General features: G+C 31.6%; 1 protein-coding gene across 1 annotated transcript in view; it reads left to right on the forward strand.

The window, feature by feature from the left end:
- The window catches only part of LOC115891507, a 47257-nt gene extending 35618 nt beyond the window's left edge, over positions 1-11639 (forward strand). Inside the window, exons 3-4 of the mRNA XM_030911975.1 lie at positions 997-1199; positions 10996-11639. Coding sequence (XP_030767835.1) covers positions 997-1199; positions 10996-11400 — 608 coding nt within the window. The 3' untranslated portion in view covers positions 11401-11639. The remainder of the gene's footprint in view (positions 1-996; positions 1200-10995) is intronic.
- The last annotated feature ends 10518 nt before the right edge of the window (positions 11640-22157 follow it).

A 22157-nucleotide genomic window follows, 5' to 3' on the forward strand; every position in this document is an offset into this window, starting at 1 on the left:
CTTTAAAAAAAATCAGTAGGTGCAATTATACCGGGTGTGGCTCAAAGGGCGCTTATTTTTTCAGATAGAAAAAACGAGATTTGTTATGTTAGTATATGACATAAATTAGGATTGATTGACGTATTCAATTATTTTTGGTCACTTCCTGTTTCACCGGAAATGACTACAACCACTGATTTTTAAATGGCACCCTCGGTATATTTCTACTTTAATCGATAGAAAATGACACTCTGATATAGGTATCATATGTCAAATTTTGATATTTCGCATATGGTTTATTTGAAATTGTAACATGCGGTTCATAACGACAATTTGATTCGAACTACCCAGTGTGTAGTACCAAATTATTAGTAATATCATGTTTTTTTCAAAATATGCTAATGAGCCACCGTTGTTCAATTTGAAAAAATTGAGATATGATTAACAATACGATTTGGACATCTTTTAACCAGCCATGACAAGACACGAAAAACATTAACCCAACCTAACCTAATCTATTTTTCTAAGGCTCTTTGATTAAAAATTAGTGTTTTTAACACAGCCATGGCACTATAGATTCAAATTTAAAATACGATTTTTTAAGCAAAAATGTCAAAAGTTGACACATGATATGTTATTCTATTTCTATTCAGTGTTATTTTCTATCGAATAAAGTGGAAATATACCGAAAGTGTCGTTAAAAATCAAAAGTTGTTGTCATTTCTGGTGAAACAGGAAGTGTCCAAAAACATTTGAATACGTAAATAAGTCCTATTTTATGTCATATAATAACATACCAAATCTATTTTTTAATTTTTTTCTGAAAAGTAAAAAGTTATAGGGGTGAGCCACTTTCGAGACGCACCCGGTATATAAAATAATTTACTATTTAATATAAATTTTCATTTTATGAGGAATGTTTGTATGCATCTAAAAACGTTTTAAATAAATTCCTGAGCTAGATAATAATTAGTTATTAATAGTGTTACTGTTGAATATTATTTTTATCCTGTTTAGGCATTACACCTGCTCCACCATCTCATGAATCAACGTCAAATGAGGTAGTGACTCCATTATATCAAGGACATATACCAGACCTCTATAATCACAAGATTAATACAAACTTGGATCATATAGTCGAATATTTAAACAAAAACGTGGAAAGTATTGAAGGAACTTATAATGGAGATCTTGATAAACCACAAGAAGAAAATTTGGAGGTAAGGGTTTGTTATTAATAAAATTATTTTCCGATTTTTTTTTGATAATGTGTAATAGATTTTTACGTACATTTTGTTTGTCTCCTTAAACACTATCAAAATTATGAAAAAAAAGTAGTAAATTCAATATTTAGGGTGACGAGTTTAAGAATACCTTATGGTTCAAAGTATACTAAAATCTTTTATATAGTTTTTTTATATATGTTACAGTATATAGTTCATATCAAATAAATTATAAAAGAGAGAAAATTTATATATTTATAAATTTTCTTTTAATCAAATTATTTTAGGAAACAAAAAAAATTAATAATAAATATATAAACAGTTATTATTTACATCAAAAAAACTCACCTTCTTAACAGCACTTATGGGACATAGAGGACCATTACTACCGCTTTCCCGTTCAATATATTCTAATAAAGTTGTGATGAGTTTTTTACGGCTATTAAGCTATCTTATACCACTTTGCATTAAAAGAGGTTCTAAAAAGAACAATGTTCGACTGGTTGGACAAGGTCTGCTAATAAAAAATACCTTTAAACATCACCAACACAAATCATTTAAACCAAAACTCGTAATACAAAACTAAAGTGTCAAAACGAATGACAATGCCAGGAAATAAATAAATAAATGTGGCAACTAGATATTTTTTACAGCAGAGCTACCACCTGAATCTCCAGCGGGAACTTTAAATTCCAGTTAGCCAGCACGGCGCCGAAAATGTCCATGGTTGACAACAATGGATTTAAAAATCCCGCTCTCGATTACGTAACTGACAGGTTAATTGGTATCAAACATAAAACTTTTACTGTATTTTTTTTTCTTTTTCGCGTGATCATACATTATTTATAGATAGTAGATAGAAAGCATTTATTCGTTTATTGTTTGCGAGTACATATTTGATTAGCATCTAAAACAAAATCTGATTAAACTTGTTGTTTATCTGAGGCCAAGGCCTTTCATCTCTACCTTTAGCTAGAAAAATACGCGAGTTATTGTAAGAGTAATAGAAAGTTCCATTCCGGTTTAATCTCAAGGGAAAGGTGATGGTACCGGGTTTGTATATTCATTGTGACAATTTACACAACTAAAAACTCTCAAATGGGAATGGGATATTCAATAATGACAGGGCAGTACGAAATGTATTCGGAAAACGTTGGAAGAATATTCTGCAGATAAAAATAAGTAAAAAAGTTCGTATAAATTCATATCCTAAAATGCTTCGTTTCGAACATACAGGGTGCAAAACTTTCGTTTTTATTTCAACTTTTCCAAATAATTTCTAAACTAAACTAGATATTTTGATAAAAATTGGTGTCTTTAACCTGATTCATTCGATTTCGATGTCAGTATTTGTAGGGGGCGCCACCTAAAAGTTTTTAACCGCGGGGCAAACCGCTGCCAAAAATGGTGTACAATAAATACCAATTTTGGGAAAAAAGTACCAAAAATACCAAATTATTTCCAAAAAAATACCAAATTAACATTAAAAATACCAAATTAGTGTTATTCTTTTTAGTAGGTATCTAAAGAATTTAAGATATTTGGAGCTTTAGGGCCTATTCATGTCAAACTACGATAATTAGGTCAGAAAATCATATAAGCTTAGATCGAGTTCCAAAAAAGTACGGTTCTAGAACGGTTTAAAACAATCGCACAGTCTAATTACGACAATCATTCATGTCAAAAGTTGCAAAAAATCATATTCTGCCAGTGTTTTGAACCGTTCTAGAACCGTACTTTTTGGGAACTCGAATAAAGCTACTGTCATGGCACGTTCAAAAAGTCATTTTAACTAGATAGTTTTTGACTGAAATTGTAAAGATAAAGTATAATACTGAAAGAATAGTAATGTAGTAAGATAAATATAATAATTAAAGAATAAGCTATCCAGAAGTTACATTCCTCCTAAAATACCGTATGATCGAGAAAAAAACGGCGTCAACGATTGCTATAAAATGAAGATCGCTGTCATTTTATATGTAAATTTATATGGGAAATGTCATCGATCGTCATTTCCCAGCCAACTGGACGCCATTTTTTTTCGATCATACGGTATTAAAATAATATAATTTCAAATTAAAAGTAAAATTATAATATTTTAATGAAATAATTATATCTTAAATAAAATTATTATATTGATACTTTTTTCCTCGCTTTTTTCTATACAGGGTGTAGTGTGGTACAATAATAAGTAAAAAAGTTCGTATAAATGTATGTTCTAAAATGCTTAGTTTCGCAGATACAGGATGTTAAAATTTTATTTTTATTTCGATTTTTTCCAAATAATTTCTGAAGTAACGTCAATATTCGGATGAAATTGGTGTCTAGAAGTTTTTTGACATGAGAAATTTTATTTGGATGTCAATATGACTTCTACTTAAAGAGGGCGCCACCTACATATTTTTAACTGGTTTGAAAAGTTATAACTTTTTGTCCGTACTTGTATAAAATAACCGTGTAAAAAATATACATTTACGACGTTTTTTACGTAAAGAAAGTCTCTTGGTAAAAATCGCTACGAGTAATGGTTCTCGAGATATTGGGAATCGAAATTATTAGTACCTGTCATCATTGACATAAATTAAACATGCTGGCTAAATAGTTATTAGACTGAAATAAATTTGAAATGTTTTTTTCTGCCAAAAGTTCAACAGAAACTGTTTTATTATGATTAATTTAAAAAAATAAAAAGTTCCCAAATTTATTATTTCAGTCAAATAACTATCTACTCAACATGTTTATTTTTTGTCAATAATGACATGTATTGACTATTACCATTCTAAATATCTTTTTTTACGTAAAAAATAACGCAAATATATTTTTTTCACTCGGTAGTTTTATACAGGTACGGGGTACAGACGAAAAGTCGTTACTATTCAAAACAGTTAAAACGCATAAAGCTGGCGAGCTCTACAAATAGGAGTCATATTTACATCAAAATCAAATTTCTCGTGTCAAAAAACTCCCAGACACCAATTTTGATCCAAATATTGACGTTACTTCAGAAATTATTTGGAAACAATAATCGAAATAAAAGTGAAATTTCTACACCCTGTAACTCCGAAACTAAGCATTTTAGGTCATACATTTATACGAACTTTTTTTACTTATTTTTATCTGCAGAATGTGCTGCTGAAGTTTCCGGAATACAGTTCGGACCACCCTATACATATAACAATAATTGGGTTATTTTTTACAAAACCAATTATTGCATGTTTTTAAATAATATCGATTTAGAAAACGTTTCAATTATTTTAGGCGTTACCCGATAAGATAATTAAATTATAGTAATTAAAATTAAACTTTTAACCATTAACTACATTAGAATTAATTTATAAGTAATGAAAACAGTCAGTGTGTTTGATTAAAATGTCGGGATTTCTCTACAAAAGTAATTATTTCACTTAACACTAAATAAAATTGGACATTAAATATGTTGTTAAATAAACGCTTGGCCAATAACTCATTATAGATTTGTAGCAAGAACAATCAACTATAATGTGCTAAAAGGTAAAACAGTTAATAATAATTTTTATGGAATTATCAATGTAATATTCAGATAATTTCTGGTTGAGCGCACATGCTGCTATTAAGGTTTAAGTCGAGATCTTTAAGTTTACAATCACAATTTTCAAGTTATTCGTTATTAGTAAAAAAGATTTACCAATTAGTTTTTCTAGTAATATTGTAAATGTTAACTGTTTAACATAAACGTAAAATGGTTTGAACTAATCAGTCGTTTGCTTTATGTAACAAAGGCAACATATGTAGAATGAATAAGTATAAGTGTAAGTAATTTTATTTCTTTGATTGATGTGATTGAAAAAACATGCTACCTTTATGGAAAATATGCTTCCTATATAGGTAATTGTCTAAAAGAATTTATAATTAACCAATGATGAAGTAATATAAAATCGGTCATATAAAAATTTTAATAATAAATAATTATTATTCACAGAAACTTTTTATTTTCTTCAGATAAAAAACGAGATTTGGTATATTAGTATATAACTTAAATCGGGGTTGATTGGACGTATTTAATTTGTTTCGGTCACTTCCTGTTTCATCGGAAATTATTAAAACTTTTAATTTTTAAATGGTACCATTTTTTTAGTTTATTTGATAGAAAATGACATTCTGAATAAATGTTATTGTCCCCTGTATATACATACTAGATAGAAAAAAAAATCTCACATCAGTAACAACATTACTAACAATATTAGAGGTCTACATCACTGTCTTACACGTTAAAATCCAGACCACGTTGTTTGAATGACCAGATCGGTATAGGCCCATATACAGGGTGGGCCACTGAAAACTTACAATGGCTATAATTTTTAAACCAAAAAAGATATCAAAAAAATAAAAAATACCGTCTCTATGATATCGAAGGGGAATACATATGACGTATTTTTTGAACCACCCCGACCTACCCCTTAGAAAATCTTAAATGGCAATACCCCACTTGTGGCGCCTTTTTGGAAAGCCCATGAAAAATGCTAAACGACGATCATAACGTTTTTAGAGTGAAATTGAAAAACTACCCCTTACACGAAAAATTAGGTGGACATTAATAAAAAAAGTAATTTTTTTAGCATAAGTTACAATTTGGGACCCAGCTAAATGAGGCAAATGAGGCATTTTTTAAACCATCCCGACCCACCCCTAGGTGCCATCCCCTCACTTCTAATCTCATCAATGCCATTTTTAAATGTAGATAATAAAAAAGGCAACACAAAGATGTTTTTACAGCCTAATTTTGCCATAACGCAAATTCTTCCTTATCATCTATTTTTTTAATTTCAACAAACAGGAATCTTAAACCGGCATATCTTTGCGTTTTTGCTCTGTCTTCTATCGATTTTCAATCGTTTGCAAATTTGGTGGTATTTTATACGTTTACTTGATTCGCTTATTTGAAAGAAAAATGGTTTATACTGTGGAAGAAAGAATTCATATAGTTTTTCTTTATGGTGCTGAAGGTATGTGTTATTTGAGAACGGCCCGTGCTTTCAATGAGAGAAATCCGGACAAAAACGTAAGTCACGTTTATGTTAGAGATTTGATTTTAAAGTTTCAAGAAACTGGGTCGGTCAAAAATAAAACAAGGACAGGGTCCAGGGTACTGAATGAAGAAATGCAGATGGAAGTTATTGGTCAGGTATCGGTCAATCCAGAAGCATCAACACGCCAATCAATCACAGGTATACCTCGAACATCTGTCAGGAGAGTATTGAAAATGCACAAATTCCATCCCTACAAAATGAAGATTCTGCAGGAACTTGGCGACGACGATCCAGATAGAAGGATTCAGTTCTGTGAACTAATCACGGAGGAAATTCGAAGGAAACCTTCACTTACTAAAAATATTTGTTTTAGTGATGAGTGCTCATTTTTTTTAAACGGAATTGTGAATAAGCAGAACTGCAGACACTGGAGCGATGAGAATCCGCATATGGTTGTTGAAGGACACACCCAACATCCCCAAAAGTTTAATATTTGGTGCGGAATACTAGGCGATAAAATTATAGGTCCATTTTTCATCGACGGAAATTTGACTGGTGATGCTTACCTGGAAATGCTGAACAATTTGATAGAGCCAGCCATTATAAATGAGGTTGAAAATCAAAGAAATTTGGAAGGAAATTTAACTCTTAATGAAGACCTCATACACTTTCAGCAAGATGGAACCCCTCCGCATTATTCTATTGTCACAAGGCGGTGGTTGGATAGATATTATCCAAGGCAATGGATTGGCAGAAGGGGTCCAATCGAGTGGCCGACAAGGTCCCCTGATCTCACTCCTTTAGACTTTTTCTTGTGGGGTTACACTAAATCCATAGTCTACAAGACAAAACCAGGTTCGTTGCAAGAATTGCGGCAGAGGATAACTCGACATAATAAAAGCATGTCGAAATATTCCGAGCGAGACTTTCCAAAAAGTGAAAGAAGAATTTGAAAATCGTTTGTATTTTTGTATGAAACAAAACGGCTGTCATTTTGAGCAATTGTTAAAATAAATTATCATTTTAAATTTCTTTCAAATTGTCAGACCTACATTTCTTATCACTACTTACCAGTAATTGTTGAAAGAAGACAGAAGTTGAAATCTGTATGACCATTGTTTAGCAATTTCAATTAGCTTTCTAAAGAAGTGTCACAAGTGGGGTATCGCTATCATGAGATTAGAAGTGAGTGGGTGGTACCTAGGGGTGGGTCGGGGTGGTTTGAAAAATACCTCATTTGCCTCATTAAGCTGGGCCCCAATTTGTAACTTATGCTGAAAAAATCACTTTTTTCATTAATGTCCACCTAATTTTTCGTGTAAGGGGTAGTTTTTCAATTTCACCCTAAAAACTTTATGATCATCGTTTAGCATTTTTTATGGGCTTTCCAAAAAGGCGCCACAAGTGGGGTGTTGCCATTTAAGATTTTCAAGTGAGTAGGGGTGCCGCCTAAGGGGTAGGTCGGGGTAGTTCAAAAAATACGTCATATGTATTCCCCCTCGATATTATAGAAACGGTATTTTTTATTTTTTTGATATCTTTTTTGGTTTAAGAATTATAGCCATTGTAAATTTTCAGTGGCCCACACTGTATATCAGGTGCGTCTTAAAAGTGGCTCAACCCAACTTTTCTATTTTTTCAGATAAAAAAAGATATTTGGTATGTTAGTATACCTATGACATGACATATTGACGTATTCAATTGTTTTCGATCACTTCCTGTTTCACCGGATATAACTACAACTTTTGATTTTTAAATAACACCATCGGGATTTGTTCACTTTATTCGATAGAAAATGACACTCTGACTAGAATGACAAAGCATATGTTAACTTTTGACGTTCTTGCTTTAAAGAAATCGTCGTTTTTTTCGATCGTATGGTACTACCAAATTAATTATGTAATTAACAAATGTTATATTGGTCTCTTGACACAGGTTATTTGTTTTAAATAAACACACGGGTTTAAGATAGACTGACGATTAGAAAAAAATGAAATCACTTTTTACAAAACGTCAAAATTGTTTTCGTTTCAGTGCTTATACAAGTACGTATAATGTTACAAATATTTGATTTTCCGGGTTTTAAAAAATCACCAGCCGCAATCCGGTCAAAGTAAAATGTTTGAGGCATCCCAAAAACGAGGATACAATAACGCACAAAAACACATTTTTCATCATTAGTGCCATTTCTATCCCCTATGATGAAAAATGATAAATTGTTCTTGTTGGTTGATTTATTTCGTCAAAGCTTGGATGAAAACTCCCGTTTCATAACACGGCTAATGAGATGGCAAATATCGATATACAGAAAGCGCCAAATTTGAAATCAAGTTATAACTTTTTAAAATACCGGGGCGTCCGAACTGTATTCCGGAAGCTTCGGCAGCATATTCTGCAGATAAAAATAAATTAAAAAGTTTAACTAAAACGCTTAAATTTGGAGACATAGGATGTAGAAGTATTTTTATTTCGATTTTTTCCAATTAATTTCTGAAATAACGTCAATATTTGGATGAAAATTAGTGTCTGGGAGTTTTTTGACATGAGAAATTTGATTTTGATATCAATATGACTTCTACTTGTATAGGACACTCTCTACATATTTTTAACTGGTTTGAATAGTAATAACTTTTCGTCTGTACCTGTATAAAACTACTGTGTAAATACGTTTTTACGTAAAAAAATGTCTCTTGGCAAAAATCGCTACGAATAATGGTTCTCGAGATACTTGGAATCGAAATTATCAATACCTGTCATCATTGACATAAATTAAACATGTTGACTAAATAGTTATTAGACTGAAATCATACATTTGAAATGATTTTGTTTCAAAAGTTCAACAGAAACTGTTTTATCATAATTTTTCCGAAGAAAAATGTATGGTTAATGTGAAAAAATAGTTCCGAAATTTATCATTTTAGTCAAATCATGTTTGTTTTTTGTCAATAATGATATGTATTGACTACTTCCATTCTAAATATCTTGTAAACGGTTCCTCGTAGCGATTTTTACCAAGAGGCATTTTTTACGTAAAAAATTATGGAAATGTATATTTTTCCCTCAGTAGTTTTATACAGGTTCGGAGGAGAAAAGTTATTGCTCTTCAAAACAGTTAAAACACATGTAGATGGCGCCCCCTACAAATAGGAGTCATATTGACATCAAAATCAAATTTCTCCCAGCCACCAATTTTCATCCAAATATTGACGTAAATTGGCTACTCCCGTAGTCATTCTTGTTAAAATTTTAGTCTTTTGACACCTAAACCTCAACGGGATGTTTTTAAAAATTCCTTCACCATTTTGTCAATTAATATTGAATTTATAGTATTTTTAAAGTTTTAATTTTTAACTCTATGGGTGTAAGTTAGTCTGTCAATATCTACTTGATATCTATTTTTTTTTCACCAATATCAACAAGTTGTTAAAACAGTCTATACAATATTTAGATTTTTTTTTTAAATATATTGAATTGTTAAAACACATATCTGTACCATTGAAGCAAACTATGTTAAGTACAAAATTGCCATATTTGAGCCACTCCAAAAAAATGTTGGTATACTGTATTTAAAAAAATTTTTTTTTTTAAAAAACGTTTTTCTTAAAACTGTGTCTTGTGACTTAACTTAGTTTGCTCCTGGGGTACAGATATGCAAATTCAATAATTAAGAAGGGTATATTATACAGGGCGAGTTTTAAATAAGTGCAGATATTTTCAGACTTTTTAGATCTCGATAAAAGACACATATTTTCTTTTCACCGTTTTTCAAATAAGTTCAAAATAACAGAGTTATTTTACTTTGGAAATTTTAAAAAAGAATGATTTTTTGCTTAAATTTTGAGAACCACTGGCACTGGATCATTTCTGAGTTTTCTTTCTTGTAAATTTAATCTAATACGGTAATGGCAAAACTTTTTCCCATGCACGTCATCAGTCCTAGCGAAATTGACACTAAAGCCTATAAACGTGACTAAATGAAATTTTCACAAAAAAAAACCCGCAAACATTAGATTAAGGCGATTTTTATAAGGTTGTCGCTTATTATTTGACAATAATTATCATAATGTCAATAACTATTTTGTATAATATCGTGTTGTTGTTGAATCTTTGGAAGTAATTCTTGTTTTTTTTTGGCGATTTTTATAAGTGTTTTTTTAAATTGTACTTTTAAGCACAAACAGTTCTTTAAAGAACTAAATTTTCGAGTTTTTGTATTGTATTTCTTGAAGTTGTGTGTTGAAAATATATTGAAGCAAAGAGCTTGTAGCTTTCCTGATAAACTATTTTGAACGAGAACGTGACAGTAAGAGTCTTTTATCACCCTTGACAGCAGTCAGAGAAGTATGTTTGATTGGTAAGCACATTATACCACTTTCAAAGTTATTTCTAGTTATCTCGATTTGTAGCGAGCATTAGTGATTACTGTAAATTAAAAATAAAACGTAAAAATCTTTAAAATATGATATATTTTTTCCCAATTTTACATTAAGATTCATCTCATAAATCCATCACAATCTGACAGCGCTGTCGCCATCGCTTCACTGTCACACAAAGTTGATCACGTGCATTGGAAATTGTTTTACGATTACATTACCTATGTTGCCATATTATCAAGAAATTATGTTTTAATTAAAAACAAAAAAAATCCAGATTTTCCTTTTTTTTCGCGAAAAAAACTCATAATCGTATATTTGCACTTACTTAAAATTTACCCTGTATAGTACCTAATATTTCTTGTGTTATGTTAATTTACGTCAGAATTAAATTACCAAAAACATTTTTTTCAGGTACCTCATTTGGAACAACATCCACTTGAACACGACCCTTCAAAATCCAGCTACGACACTCCAGGAGCTGTTGACTCATATGGACATCCAGTGACTCCAACCACATTACTACAAAACTCAAACCATTTTCCTGGAACAAATTTCGACCAATCGGATCATACCCCCTTTTTATCAAACGCTCACCAAGGACCCTACGGAAATCCTGGAAGCAATTTTGACCTTTCCAAAGACTTCCTAGGATTACCTCCAGATAGCGACTCCCTGATCAAACATTTTAGTGAAATTAACGAACTACAAAGAAACAGACGACAAGGAGTTCAGCCAGAGCAGACTGATTCTAAGTCGATTTTAACAAAAAGCCTGGCTAGAAATGATGTGAGACATCCAAATCACAAATATGATTGATTAATCAGTCTCTATAATGAATCTGGTACAAGAGTATAGCGTGACAAATAATTTATTTTTTATATTTAGAAAGTATGTTTGTATATATTTTGCATTTTATATTTACGTTAATAAGACTGTTAGAAAGCAGGGCCTTTTTATAAAGTAATTTTACATGTTACATTTTACGACGAAGATTTCTTTGTCAAAATATGAATTCAGAAAAAATACCGGTAATAAAATAAAATGATATATAGTCTGTCCAACGAGAAGATCCTTGACAGTGATAGATGTGTCTGTCATTTTAATTTCAAAGTAGTTTATTTTATTTTACAAAGAAATAAGTTGGTACAACTGGAACGCATAGCGATATATTTAAAATTTGATTGACAAGATGACAAGTGATTACTTCAAAATATTGTGAAAAAAACTGTATAAAACTGAAAAAATGTAATCGAGTTATTTTATTTAATAAAACGGTATGTGTTAATACAAAACAAACAAGAACAAGACACTACATACCAAAAAAATATAAAAAGAACTATTATTTACTTTCAAGCTTTATGAAACTACCCGCATTTATGATTATATTTATCAATATAACTTATGTACAAATACAAATTTGTAATAATCCACAGGAATAAATAAAACAACATAGGTAAATAAAACAAACTATTTTATTAATAATAACACCTACCAAATTTTATACCTTAAAGGTTGATTAATTAACTTTAATCTTAATTTTTTTAAACCAGTACCTTTTGACATTATTTTTCTGCAGTACTAAAATCCATTATTTACCTATCGTGTGATATCGATATTTTACAGCTACTCCAGTTTTTAGTATGTGTTTAGTTTGATCCTTCTACCATATACAAGATGCACTTATCTACGACGAAATGGTATACAAACTTTATCGATAGCAACTTCATTGGTGTATAAGACTTTCTGCCCTGGCAGCGAGTATTAACCATAAACTGTGCTCTGGGTCTACAGTTAATTTTCACTCGATTTTTCCTCCACTTGACTTCAAAAGACACAAAACACACGTAATAATACGAATCAAAATGCATCATATTCCAAAACGCAGGGTATTTAACAAAAGTTGACACAAAATTATAACCTAGAATTTGGCAAGACTTTGACAAGCGTCAAAAATGACAAAAATCTAAAGGCGAGTTCATACGCATCGGCGTCCGTTTGTCGTTCATCGTTCCGTCAAACCAATAAAATTGAAATACGATCTGTCATTTTTTAAATAAACCAATAAAACTGGTTAAAAACAACAAGTCACGACGTATGACGGATTTATATTTAAACCCATCCATAGATAACTTAAAAATTATTAGAAACTTTTTTTAGTAAAATAAATAGATTGGTATGGGACGTCATCTGCTTTTCTTCTGTCATCGTCTGTCGAAATCTTACCTGAGAAAAAAAACAGAGTATACAATTTATAAACATATGTTCTCTATTTTTATGTTCATGAAAAATGTTTATAGTCTGTCCAACGAGAAGATCCTTGACAGTGATAGATGTGTCTGTCATTTTAATTTCAAAGTAGTTTATTTTATTTTACAAAGAAATAAGTTGGTACAACTGGAACGCATAGCGATATATTTAAAATTTGATTGACAAGATGACAAGTGATTACTTCAAAATATTGTGAAAAAAACTGTATAAAATCGAGTTATTTTATTTAATAAAAACGGTATGTGTTAATACAAAACAAACATGAACAAGACACTACATACCAAAAAAATATAAAAAAGAACTATTATTTACTTTCAAGCTTTATGAAACTACCCGCATTTATGATTATATTTATCAATATAACTTATGTACAAATACAAATTTGTAATATTCCACAGGAATAAATAAAACAACATAGGTAAATAAAACAAACTATTTTATTAATAATAACACCTACCAAATTTTATACCTTAAAGGTTGATTAATTAACTTTAATCTTAATTTTTTAAACCAGTACCTTTTGACATTATTTTTCTGCAGTACTAAAATCCATTATTTACCTATCGTGTGATATCGATATTTTACAGCTACTCCAGTTTTTAGTATGTGTTTAGTTTGATCCTTCTACCATATACAAGATGCACTTATCTACGACGAAATGGTATACAAACTTTATCGATAGCAACTTCATTGGTGTATAAGACTTTCTGCCCTGGCAGCGAGTATTAACCATAAACTGTGCTCTGGGTCTACAGTTAATTTTCACTCGATTTTTCCTCCACTTGACTTCAAAAGACACAAAACACACGTAATAATACGAATCAAAATGCATCATATTCCAAAACGCAGGGTATTTAACAAAAGTTGACACAAAATTATAACCTAGAATTTGGCAAGACTTTGACAAGCGTCAAAAATGACAAAAATCTAAAGGCGAGTTCATACGCATCGGCGTCCGTTTGTCGTTCATCGTTCCGTCAAACCAATAAAATTGAAATACGATCTGTCATTTTTTAAATAAACCAATAAAACTGGTTAAAAACAACAAGTCACGACGTATGACGGATTTATATTTAAACCCATCCATAGATAACTTAAAAATTATTAGAAACTTTTTTTAGTAAAATAAATAGATTGGTATGGGACGTCATCTGCTTTTCTTCTGTCATCGTCTGTCGAAATCTTACCTGAGAAAAAAAACAGAGTATAGACTCTCAGAGACGTGTTTTCTTTTTTACGTTTCATTTCTTGATGTGGGGGTAAAAGCACAAAGTCTTGTAATAATTCTTATTTACGTGCGAAGAAAGATCTTTACTCTCTGTATGAGAAATTCGTAAATATAAATTTTAATTAACATGTGACATTTTTTCTTAACTTTTAATATACTTACAAAAATAACTATATTTTTTAAAGATTAACCTGAAGGATAAAGTGGGTTAAAGAAAAATCATATGTATTGAGCAAGTTTTGATTTGATTGTTCGTTGGATAAAATTATTTCGGAACCGTATATACAGGGTGATTCACGTTAGACGTTTATGGAGAACCGGTGATAGGATTTTTTTGATAATTTGGATTTTTGTATAAACCTTTTTCTCCACCAGTCTAAATTATTTTCAGCATTACAGTGTTGCCGCTTCTTAAACAAATTATTATTTTAAATGGAACACCCGGTTTACTAATCTATATCTATAGTCTGTCCAACGACAAGATCCTTGACAGTGATAGATGTGTCTGTCATTTTAATTTCAATGTAGTTTATTTTATTTTACAAAGAAATCAGTTGGTACAATTGGAACGCATAATTAATATATTTGAATTTTGAGTGAGAAGTGATTACTTCAAAATATTGTGAAAAAAAATTGTATTAAACTGAAAAAATCTAATCTTGGTTAATTAACTTTAATCTTAATTTTTACTGCAGTACTAAAATGTATTAGTTACCTATCGTGTGATGTTATTTTACAGATACTCCAGTTTTTGGTACCATATACGAGATGGTATACAACTTTATTTGTGGCTAATATAACTCTCTGGCCATAGTCTCTGGCAAACTGTGTCTCTGGGGGTCTCTGTGCACCGAATATTAACTGTAAACTATGGTCTGGGTCAACACTTAATTTTCCCTTGAGTTTTCCTCCACTTAATTAAAAAAAAAACACGAAACACAAGTAACAACACAGTCCAAAATGCAAAATATTTATCATTTCTATTTGACATAATTTGACACAAAATTATAACCTATAATTTGGCAATAGTTTGACAACTCTCAAAAATCTTAAGTCGAGTTCATACGCATAGGTGTCCGTTTGTCGTTCATCGTTGCATCAAACCAATAATGTTGAAATATGATCTGTCAATTTTGAAATAAACCAATAAAATTGATTAAAAACAACAAGAGACGACGCATGACGTATTTATTTATAAACCCATTCATAGTTAACTTAAAGAATATTAGAAAAGTCAGTATTAGTCTGCTTTTTATCTGTCATCGCCTGTCGAAATCTTACCTGAGAAAAAACAGAGTATATCCAATTATTCAAAACCCAAATTTTCAAAAAATTCACCGGTTATCCATAAACATCTAACGTGCCATCGCCGTGAATCCCCCTATATATTTTCTGGGCTACCCTGTATGTGTTATGGATAGTATTTCCATTTAACAATGTAAAATTTTGGTTCCAACATATGTCTGAATTATCAGGTATATTGACAATTAACTACATTAATAAGATTCATAGATAAAAAAAAATAATCTTCTATTAAGATAGATATGAAACTTAATAGTAAAATTTTGGGTCAAAGCGCCCCTCCGTGTTCTTAGTAGAGACTACGTTTAACCCAGCGCCTTCGCCTTTTCTGCTGTAAATATTTTTTATGTTTATATTTGATTTCAAAGGATTTAGTTTTATAGTTACACTGATATATTAGTGTATCAGAGTAACTTTAATAAAACATAAGAATATATATATATATTTTACAGTTTATTAAATATAAATTTTGACTACAAGGTAGAAAGTAAATCACAATATTTAATGAAACTTATAAGTATACCATTTTTACAGTTAATAAATAATAAAACTATTTCTGACTATATTTAAAATTTAGATAGAATATTATAAATCATACCGGGGGTATTTGCAGACGCAGACCCAAATTCAATAAAAACCAAAATTTTTCCTGCGAAAATCGGGCTTTTTTCACAGAAAAGGTATTTTTTGATTTATCAACAATCATTGTCAAGTTGACAATATACAGGGTGTTTTCTAATTAGTCTAAAAAATTGTGGTGTGATTCCATCATGTGTTCTTAAAACAATTTTTATATAACCATTGGGTCTAAAGTACTTCCTTTCTGATCTACAGGGTGTTAAAAATTAAAACAAAATCGATATTATGCTTAAAATAAATAGTACACCACTGCTTTTTTAAAGAAAATATATTTTTTTCTTGACTGGCCATCCTTTTTCAACAAAATTGATCTTTTGAGTTTTTCTTGTTCATCAAACGGTTGTCGAGAAAAAATAAATATACTTATTAAGAGCCCGCCTTAAGCCATTTTCTAACGATTTTTTATTTTCTATATTAATTAGGGAACACCCTGTATATGCATATCACAGGCAACCAAACAAACTAGAAACCTCTAAAAATTATTTTTCCTACCACTAGCGACATACCGTGTTTTTAGTGAGTACTAAATTATTTTATCAAAATTTCAAAATATATGTTTGTAGGCAATGATAAGATTGGAGTGAAAATTTTAAACAATAGGTCTGATATTATAGAGCTTTTTAGAAACTCTGGGATGCCGTGTATATGCAAAATATAATTATTAATGCTATCCTGCGACACTCCCTGATGAATATTTATCTAATCATGTAATTAATTAACAACTTTATACTTTATAGCCATTCTTTTTTACATTGATTTATTACTATAATAGCATCTAAGCATCTTTATACATTCTACGAGATTACTTTTTAATTAAAGGATTTGAGACGTTTATGTTTATGATTAGGTCCCGACTACACGAAGACATTAACGAAATATATGCAAAGCAGGGACAAGCGCTATAAATTATTCGACCTCAACAAAGCCCGACATAAAATTAAGCACAGGCAGCATAAGCTCTTGTTTTTATAGCGCACTATCCGACTTAAAATTTAAAATTTATGCACATTTCGCTAACGTTTACGCGAACCTGTAAGCAGATTACAACTAACGTGAAGTACCCTTAAGTTAAGTAGCTTCCAACTATCGTTAAAACGCTCTTTATTGATTCACTTCCATTTTATTTCCGGGCAGTAAAGCTAGACAAACTGTCAGTTTGCATACGGAATGCTGACCATTTTGTTTATTTACTCGTCGTAGAGCGTGTTTATGGTAAACTTTTTAGAGACGCCGGCATAATAGGGGCCGTAAAATAAAGAGTTGATAAAATGGTGCGCTAAATAATGTAGAGAAGACCATTTAAAATTCTGGAATTGTCTTTGTTTAAAGGGGCGATAAAAAGAGTTGGAAAATCCGCTGCCCGTTAAACTCTCTCATGCGACCTTTAAATATTTTACGTTTTGACAATTTAACCTTTCGATATTTCAATTTTGTGTTCCTCGGCTTCATTGTATCTTGGGAGTCTTAAGTTAATTCTTATAAATGATGCTATAATAGTGTAGATAAAAACCAGAATTTAGAATTTAGAATGAGTAGGAAGGGGGTTAATCACTGCGACCTTACAGATTCATTGTGTCCCCTTTTCTTGAGTTATAACTCATCATACAGTCCCAGGGCTTTGACAAAAGCCGGTATCTGGGTATTTATGATAATCACTAAGAGAGAAGATGTCCAAGCCAATGTTCTAATAGATGATACACCTATGGAGAGAGTACAAAAATACAAATATCTAGGCATTTGGTTGACCGAAAACTTGGATCAATCAGCAGAAATGAAAGCTCGAATAGAAATAGCCAGAGCAGCCTTTGTAAAACTCAAAAAATGTCTCTGCAGTGGAGACATCAACTTAAAGCTTAGATTAAGAATGCTAAGGGGTTACATATTTGCAACTCTACTCTATGGTTCAGAGGCTTGGACACTTAAAAAGGCCGAAATGGAGAAGCTTGAGGCATTCGAAAGATGGTGTTATCGGCGTATGCTGAGGATTGCATGGACTGACAAGGTTACAAATGTAGAACTGCGACGCAGAATCCAGAAGGACGAAGAGGTGATTAGCACCCTTAAAAAGAGAAAACTTGAGTACTTTGGACACATAATGAGAGGACCTAAATTTGCCCTGCTGCAGAACATAACAGAAGGAAAGATAATGGGCAGAAGGAGCCAAGGAAGAAGAAGAACATCATGGCTCAAGAATTTGAGAGAATGGTTTGGAATGACTTCAAACCAGTTATTCAGAGCAGCCGTTAACAAAGTTAGAATTGCCATTATGATTTCCAACCTCCATTAGGAGATGGAACCCGAAGAAGAAGAACTATCCGGGACGGTTTTACAGAGGGTAGTTCTCCATCTCCCATCCATATCAGTCTTACCAAAGTTCATGGCACGAATGGTTGTCGTCTCGGCGCACTCAGTGATGAGGTATTCTGGTGTTTCCCCATCTTCCCCACAGAATCTGCATTCGCCGTTTCTTCTTAGTTTCAATCTACCGAGGTGTTCATTGAGGAGACAGTGTCCTGTTAAAAACCCCGTGACAATCCGAAGATTGTTCTTACTTAACTCCAGGAAGATCTTTGATTTTTCTTGGTCGTAAGCCCTCAGAAACTTCTTCGAGTGTCTTAGACCGTTGCAAGATTCCCATTTCATTTCAGACATAAAGGTTGCGGATGGAGTCTTCCAAGTTCTTGAGTTCCGCCTTTAGTTGGTTAGCACTTGGGAAGTAGAACGGTTCTGGTCCAGTTAATGGAGTGTTCGCTCCTTTTCTAGTTAGATCATTTGCTTTTTCATTGTCTTCTATCCCTTGGTGAGCAGGCACCCAGAGTATTAGGACTTTGTTTTCTTTGCCTAATTTATTCAGCTTCTCTATGCATTCTTTGACCAATTTAGATAGATAAATACTATTAGCGGGACATTATTTCAGCCATAAGCTAAATAAGGTTTATATAACTGATAAAGAATAATGAAAATGATGAAACAGTGCACATTGAATCAAGACAGAGGTAAAATAATATGGGGAATGTCATCGATGTTCATTTCCAAGCTAACTGGACGCTGTTTATTCGATTATACGGTACTATTTGACCGTACTATTTGATCATACGGTACTATACCGTGTATATATACGTGTGTTTCTTGTGTGACTATACCGGGTGTTTCAAAAGTGACTTACTCCTATAACTTTTTTATTTCTTCAGATAACGAAACGAGATTTGGTATGTTAGTATGACATAAATTAAGATAGGTATTCATTTGTCTTCGGTCATTTTGAACACTCGGTTTTCTGTTTCACCTAAAATGACTACAAGTTTTGATTTTTAAATGGCACCCTCGGTATTTTTTTTTTCTTCGATAGAAAATACATATGTCAACTTTTGACATTTTCGCTTAAAAAACGGTATTTTAAGGCTAAATCTAGAGTGCCGTGGGTGAGTTAAAAACACTAACTTTTGATCAAGAAGCCCTGGAAAAATAGATTTGAACGTCTAGAGTTTTTCGTGTCTTGTCTTGGCCTGTTAAAAGATGCCCAAATAGTATTTTTAATCATACCTGATTTTTTTCAAAGGGAACGAGGGTGGCTCTTTAGCATATTTGGAAAAGGCATTTTATTACGAATAATTTCGTACCACACACTTGGTATTTCGAGTGAAATTGTCGTTATGAACTGCATGTTACAATTACAAATAAACGATATGCGAAAATGTCAAAAGCTGACATATTATGATAATGTATATATAATTCTATTCAAAATGTCTTTTGTATCAAATAAAATAATAAAGTACCTAGGCTTTTCCGGTGAAACAGGAAGTTATTGAATAGGAAATATTAAAATAGGAAACTATTGAATACGTCAGTCAATACTGATTTATGTATTTATGAATATGCTAAAGTACCAAATCTCATTTTTTTATCTGAAAAAATAAAAAAGTTATAGGGGGTGAGTCACTTTTGAGAAACAATCGGTATACTTGATAACAAATAATGGAAATGACGAAACGGTGCACATTGAATCAAGGAATACAATCCATAGATTTGTACCAAATCTTTGGAGGTTTGCTTCTAACTATGATATGGCAATCTTGAAATTATACCAATTCACAAATTATATTAGAGCAGTCATACTTGAACATGAAAATATCGAATACTTGGCGCGTATATATGTTGAGGGTTGGAATGTTTGATGTTACAATAGTAAAATAAAACACTAATTCACCACAATACACCAAAACACATTACTTTTGCACTGGACGCGCGTTTTGCTAACCATGTTAGCATCATCAGCAGATGATTAAAACTCAAAAAACTCGGCTCGTATAGAGAACAAATTAAGCTAAAAATAAAAAAATATGGCATTGTACTTTGCCGTTTGTAGAAGAAGGTCTTCTCCTCTAAAGTTAGTACCTAGTTTTTATATACATTTCGAAAATATAAAACAATTCAAAAATTAACAATAAAATGAAAGAAGATTGAGAGTAATCAAATTGAAGATTAAAAGGTTCAAGAGGTTAAACAAATACGGAGAAAAATATGAAAGCAAAAGATATAAATTATTCCTAAAAAGAAAAACGATAGAATCAACTATTTAATTTAGTAGATATTATATTGTGTCTCACAACGCTCAATGGAACGAAATATGCTGGAAATAACCAAGAGATACCGCAAAAGAATAGAGTGGGATACGACAAAAGACCCAGTTAATAGATGTCATCCACAGAATCAAATCCCTCTAGTGGCAATGGACAGGACACCTGGCAAGAAGAACCAACAACAGATGGACCACAAAAATTACAGCATAGTACCCACGAGGAATCAAAAGACCTAAAGGAAGACCAAACCATGACATAAGGAAATTCGCAGGGATAACTTGGGCCCGCATTGTCAACAATAGACAACAATGGGTCCAACTACAAAGGGAGTTTATAAATGTGTGAGGGAGGCTACACCATAATTGGAAATGGTCGAATAAGCTAAAAATGATGATGACTAAATGTATTTCTTATGTTTTGTTATTTTAGTTTAATATTAAAAGAGTTGCGGATTTTGTTCGAAAGCTTGTTAACGGACTTGAAAACTAAAATACGTGTCAAAAATATGAAGTTTGAAGATCTTCTGCTCATTATCAACAGAAGGTTTTGTTTAGTTAAAAAGGGAGTAATTTTTAAATCATCCGATTTTCGCAATATATTTTTTTATTTTATAGTCAATTGGATTATAGTAAACATTTTTAACAACCACAGGGCAAAAAAGTAATTAAATTCCAACTAACGCCCGTTTTTATTTGAAATGTAAATTCCATAAAACTTTATTAACAGAAACGTATATTTGAGCTACATGGATTTATTCTACAAAAACATCGTTCTAAATAAAAATGAATTGACAGTATTACAAACTCTAAATTACTGTTGGATAGATATATTAGTTTACGCAAAGAATTAAAATGAAATCGCCATTTCTTTTTTTAATTATGTACTTTAGTATAACAATTTTGGTAAATAATGGCCAATAGTAAAAAATTAAACGTTAGAAACAATGAAAATATTTATTTATTATAAATATTAAAGGTACAATTATTTAAATTATTAAAGTGAATACAAGAAATATCAAATTTTTCGTCTCTAAGAGAAATGCAAGTTGTAGGAGTCGGAATAAGTAAATTTCTTGTACTGGCAATGCTGGTAGCTTCTGCTTCTACGTGAACTGCTTTTAATTTCTCATTTGGTGTATCTTTCCGTCCCATGATTCTTTTTGCTATTTCGGTTCTCTGTTTAATTGAACTTTCAATGTAACCTTGAGCAACCGAGCTTGATCGCCAACCTCGATGTCGCTTTAAAACTGTTATGTCCGCTCCTGAATCTGCCAGTATTGTTGCAGAGCTGCGCCGGAAACAATGACTAGTGTATCCAATGGCGTTGGAGAGTCCAAGAAATTACGCTATCTTTTTTGGCATACCCCCAATTGTATTGATTCCAACTGGCAGGGTACAGCATTGATTTTTTCGATACGTCAAGAAAAATCACTAATGTGTCACATTGAGTGGTCGAAGTTTTGAGTACTTACAAAATACATGCAAGAAATTGATACCATCTATTGGTCCCTCAGTAAAACAATCTTGGAAAATAAGTTTTTGTATTCGGAATCTTCA

This window comes from Sitophilus oryzae, unplaced genomic scaffold, assembly GCF_002938485.1.
Source record: "Sitophilus oryzae breed Bouriz unplaced genomic scaffold, Soryzae_2.0 scaffold_1184_pilon_pilon, whole genome shotgun sequence".
Taxonomy (NCBI): domain Eukaryota; kingdom Metazoa; phylum Arthropoda; class Insecta; order Coleoptera; family Curculionidae; genus Sitophilus; species Sitophilus oryzae.